This window comes from Mus caroli, chromosome 12 (assembly GCF_900094665.2).
Source record: "Mus caroli chromosome 12, CAROLI_EIJ_v1.1, whole genome shotgun sequence".
Taxonomy (NCBI): domain Eukaryota; kingdom Metazoa; phylum Chordata; class Mammalia; order Rodentia; family Muridae; genus Mus; species Mus caroli.
Genome location: NC_034581.1, coordinates 1076164 through 1081800, shown reverse-complemented (window position 1 = coordinate 1081800; position 5637 = coordinate 1076164). Strand labels below are relative to the sequence as shown.

Here is a 5637-nt window from a genome sequence, read left to right as displayed (position 1 = left end):
TTCTGTGGTGCACACTCTCACCTGTGCAGACTAAGTTCCTAAGTTCGACGGAGTCCCGGAACCAATATGGCACTCCCTGCTCCTGAGGCAGAGGGCTCCCATGCAGGGCAGACCACTGTCCTCCGGCTGGGAGGGTGCCGGATGTCTGCGGCCCTAAAAGGGTGCTGCCTCAGCGGCTCTGTGGCTCCCGCCTGTCCCAGAAGCTGTCTGCCTCTGTGGTGCACACCGAATATATACGTTTTGAAAGAAGTTCTTCAAAGGACTCTGGGTAACAGCTAATTTGAGGAAGCTCTGATGTCCATGAAATAAGAGAGAGGTGTGAGGACACAGGTAGGCTGGCCTGCTGAAGGCTTCTCCTAAGCCTCTTTCCTGTCTTCTGCTTCTCAACTTAGCTATTCTGGGTAGCAAGCCGCTGCCTTTACACGGCATGTCCTGAGACAGACGTAAACAGAGTCTGTTCATAAGTGTTAGATCTATGTTTAGGGTGGTGTGGCACTGGTATGAAAGTTAATAGGCAGATTTATTCATTGAGTAATTGCTTATAAACTGAGAAAGAATGTCATAAAAGATGGCCCTCCCTTCTAAGAGCTTTCACATTGTGTAGGTGTAGCCTGTCACAGCCGAGTGACACATGCCCGGTGTAGCTTACTCAGACTCTCCGCTCTGAATCAAGGGTCACATTTAGTATGCCCAGGCCCTTGAATTTCCTGAAGCAGCTTGATTTTTCCCGTCTCTTAAAGTATCTCTCTCCCCTAACACATTCTACACGTGGTAAGGTTCTTCATTTCCCTGGCTGAGCCACGTCCCTCTCCATATGTTCAGAGTCTCTTCACATGTATGTTCTTGGACAATAAGGCTATATCTCATATTTTAATACAATAAAACTAACATCATTTTAAGCAGAAAACAGCCTTAAACATTAAGTATATTAGAACTATTAAGCTTGAAAATTAAATTTAAAAATATATTTATAAAATAATGTCACTGTATATCATATGTGCTTATACATCTGTCTCAGTGGCCATGTGCACTTATTTCTGCTGAGTTTATACTTAGAAGTGGAATTGCATAATTCTAAATTGTGCATAAACTTATTGTTAGTGTGTACGTGGAGTTTCTATTATACAAGTATTCCTTGTAATTGTTTTCTATCCTTAGGAATTCTTGGTATTGTCAATCATTTAAGTTTAGCCATTCTAGGATCTATATGTAGTAGTTCACAGTTTATAGGATCTATATGTAGTAGTTCACGGTTTATATGATCTATATGTAATAGTTCACGGTTTATAGGCTCTATATGTAGTAGTTCACGGTTTATAGGATCTATATGTAGTAGTCCACAGTTTATAGGATCTATATGTAGTAGTTCACGGTTTATAGGATCTATATGTAGTAGTTCACGGTTTTATTTTACTTCTCTGATAAATATCCATTGATCATTTAGACATATATGAACAAATTTGTGATTTGTAAATTTATATATTTAGCAATTTATAAATTGCTAGTCTAGCCATATTTTTTTTAATGTGCTGTCCTCTGCCTGTTGGCCTTTGAATAGTGTTCCATGTGTGTGTGTGTGTGTGTGTGTGTGTGTGTGTGTGTGTGTGTGTGTGTGTGTCTGAGGACTGGTCCACCACTAGTTATACATTGCAGGTGTCCTCTCCACGCTGTGGCTTGTGTTTTCATTAGTGGTTGGCGGGGCTTCTGTTCTTATTACTTTGTCTTGGTCTTTATGAAGCAAATTGTATTTTAATAGGGTTGAATTTGTCCATTTTTCCTTTATGGTTAATGCCTCTGCACATGCATAATAAAATACATGTCTAAACTGTTCACAGAGCATCACTTATAGTAGCCAAAAACTGGGAATATCCCAAAACTCCATTACAGAAGAATAGCTGACTCCGTTGTGCCATATTCATATAAAGGGATAGTGTTCAGCAGTGAGAAAGGGGGGACTGCTGATGTAGGGGACTGCTGATGCAGGCGACAGCATGTGAGATACAGCTTTGCAGGACTCAGGCATTTAACGTGCATACATGTAATTCTACTACACAATCTAAAAGAAAAAAATAGTTCAATAAAATGATGAGACAGAAATGGGTAGACATTTTTACTAATTCTCACAGTATTGTAATATACTACTACTCTAAAAGAAAGGCCAACTTTCTTTTTATATATATAACAACAGACAGACTCTCTAGTCCGCTAAGTTCTTGGGTTTTTTGAGATCTTTGAAGTTCTCACTTCAAAGTGAAGTTTTTTTAAAAAATTTTCCACAACCTCCTTGTTATATTTTAAAAGATATAAAGATATAAATTTAAAGTATTATAGAATTTTGAAAACTAAGACAGAAAAACAAAACACCACAATGCATCATAGCATGGTCATCTTTATATCTTTCCAGCCCAATCCTTCTCTCTCTTTTTTTTTTTAAGATTTATTTATTATATGTAAGTACACTGTAGCTGTCTTCAGACACTCCAGAAGAAGGTGTCAGATCTCATTATGGATGGTTGTGAGTCACCATGTGGTTTCTGGGAATTGAACTCAGGACCTTTAGAAGAGCTGTCAGTTCTCTTAACCACCATGTGGTTGCTGGGAATTGAACTCAGGACCTTCAGAAAAGCTGTCAGTGCTCTTAACCTTGAGCCATCTCTCCAGATCCCAATCTTACATTCACTTTCTACCAAGATATATTAGATAGATAATGTTACTATATTCTATCATATATTATTTCATAGAGTCTAAATTTTCCCTAGTAGAATATATAGATCATGTAATTTCTTTTTGTTGTTGTGTTTTTGTTTTTGTTTTTCATGTCAGAGTTTCCTTGTGTAGCCCTAGCTATCTTGGAACTCACTCTGTAAACCAGGGTGGCTTGAACTCAGATCCACCTGCCTCTGCCTCCTGAGTGCTAGGATTAAAGGCGTGCACCAGATGATGTAATTTCAATAAAGTTCTACTCCTATCTCTTCTTAATTCAGTCTCTGCCACATTTGGTTTCTAAAATTGAAGAAAATACCTTTCTTCTACATTCTCTCAAATGAAAACATAAAATACGTTTCTTCTAACTTTTGTTTCTCTTCTTAGTTTACAGCTGACCTTGACCAGTTTGATCAGTTATTGCCCACACTGGAGAAGGCAGCACAGTTGCCGAGCTTGTGCGAGACAGACAGGATGGATGGTGCGGTCACCGGTGTCAACATCAAGTCAGAGATCCTGCCAGCTTCACTTCAGCCCACCACTGCCAGATCTGCTCCCAGGCTGAACAGTATGTGCTGGGACAGCATGTCATTTTAAGTGTTTTGAGGAACGTGGGTTAGCCCTTTGTCTTGCTCCATTATTGCAGAACACTTTTGTCTGTTAAGAATGAAGCATCTTAGCTGGGCGTGGTGGCGCATGCCTTTCATCCCAGCACTTGGGAGGCCGAGGCAGGTAGATTTCTGAGTTCGAGGCCAGCCTGGTCTACAAAGTGAGTTCCAGGGCAGCCAAGGCTACACAGAGAAACCCTGTCTCGAAAAACCAAAAAAAAAAAAAAAAAAAAAAAAAAAAGAATGAAGCATCTTTTCACTATGCCACTCTAAACATGAAGCAGTTAGCTTTAGTAGTAAGAACTCACCATGCATTTTCTTTGAGACTGGGTCTGATGTATTCCAGGGTAGTCTCGAACTCGCTTTGGAGCTGAGGATGACTGTGAACTCCTGACCCTCCTACCTTCACTTCCCAAGTGCTAAGCTTCCAGGCGTGCGCTGCTCTTGAATAGTTCTAATGTAGTGTAACCTCTCCTTTTGTAATTGTTACAGATTAGGGGCGAGGAGAGCACCTATAACAACACTCAGAAATATAGTATTGGGTCAGAGCATGTTTTTCAAATCTTTCTCTTGAATACTAGTCTTATAAAAAGAAAAGATTCTGTTTCAAAGTACCCTAAACAACTACATGTCCATCATTTCCTGATGAAATTTAGTTGGCTATTAAAGTTTGCAGCTTCTTTTAAATTAGAGAAGCCAATTCATATTTACTGAACTAGAATTGCCCAAACTTTCCATATTATAGAATTGCTTTTCTCAAGTAATACACATTACCGCACAGAATGAGTTTCCATGGAATATTATTTAGGAGACCATGGTGTTAAAGCATGCCACGACTGTTCTAACCCTGGTTAGCGTTCTTCTAACTAAAATAGACTAGTACTGTAATACTTGAAATTCATGAAATTTGGACTGTTAGTCTTTTTTTCACATATCATATTTCAAAATTAGAAAAAAAATCATTGATAATAATACCATTGTGTGACCTTGAAAGTGAAGAAAACGTCTGGAATCTTCTGGACTCCTTCCATCCTCTCCATCATCTAATGGGCTCAAGCATGGGTCTTCACTCACTTCCTTCTCACTGGAACTTTCAGAAGTCAGGACCCAATTCCTGGAAATTCCCCAAGACTTCAAGGCAGCCGCAAAGAAGACTGAGTTGTCTTGTTGACACATTGGGAAGCAGCATTTTAGTTGGCCAGACCACGAGAGGAGGAGTCAAGAGTGGAAAATCAGGCTTCACACTCCATTTATTAACAAAGAGATGAATTCTCTGGGTCTTACCGTATCTGGGTACAAAGTACAATTGAGATGAAATGACTGAAGCAGGCACTGTAGCTCATGCCTGTAATTCTAGCGATTGGAAGGTACAAGTCAAGGTCATCTTTAGCTATGTGCTGATGTGGAGACCATCCTGAGCTTCATGGGAATCTAAAAAGCAAATAATAATAATAGTAAAACAAATAAAGGTTTCTTGTAACTGAAACAGAAAGCCTCTAGAGGCTAGTCCATCTGGGAATATGAATATGTAAGTATAAATAAATAGATAAAATAAAAATCTATGTATTGATGGATTAGGATCCTGTTCCTCTTCTCTATCGAGTGTGAGAGAATGGAGGGACTTTCTCAGGGGACACTGCAGGCTCAGAAAGAAGACATGGAGATATAGAAAAAGACCCTTTCCACTGTGTGCACAAGCCATCTGACCAACAGCAGTGATGGCTGCTAGAGCTGAGAAAACTTGCACTGAACTTGCCCAGTGGGCAGGACAGAAACACTAAGAAGATAGAGCCAGAGACCATCACAACTTTTTTTTTCCCTCCAATTTTTTATTAGGTATTTACTTCACTTACATTTCAAATGCTATCCCGAAAGTCCCTTATACCCTCCCCCCACCCTGCTCCCCTACCCACCCACTCCCACTTCTTGGCCCTGGTGTTTCCCCTGTACTGGGGCATATAAATTTTGCAAGAACAAGGGGCCTCTCTTCCCAATTATGGCCGACTAGGCCATCTTCTGATACATATGCAGCTAGAGACACGAGCTCAGGGGGTACTGGTTAGTTCATATTGTTGTTCCACCTATAGGATTGCAGACCCCTTCAGCTCCTTGAATACTTTCTCTAGCTCCTCCATTGGGGGCCCTGTGTTCCATCCAATAGCTGACTGTGAGCATCCACTTCTGTGGCTATGCCAGGGACTTGCATAGCCTCACAAGAGACAGCTATATCAGGGTCCTTTCAGCAAAATCTTGCTGGCGTATGCAATAGTGTCTGCGTTTGGTGGCTAATTATGGGATGGACCCCTGGGTGGGGCAGTCTCTGGAT

At 40.4% G+C, this 5637-nt stretch overlaps 1 protein-coding gene across 6 annotated transcripts in view; it reads left to right on the top strand.

Moving 5' to 3' along the window:
* Ncoa1 (nuclear receptor coactivator 1) overlaps window positions 1-5637 on the top strand; it is a 234321-nt gene that overhangs the window by 186464 nt on the left and 42220 nt on the right. For all 6 annotated transcript variants that reach the window (XM_029484861.1, XM_029484858.1, XM_029484860.1 and 3 more), the window contains one exon: window positions 3091-3271. In XM_029484861.1, coding sequence (XP_029340721.1) covers window positions 3091-3271 — 181 coding nt within the window. The remainder of the gene's footprint in view (window positions 1-3090; window positions 3272-5637) is intronic.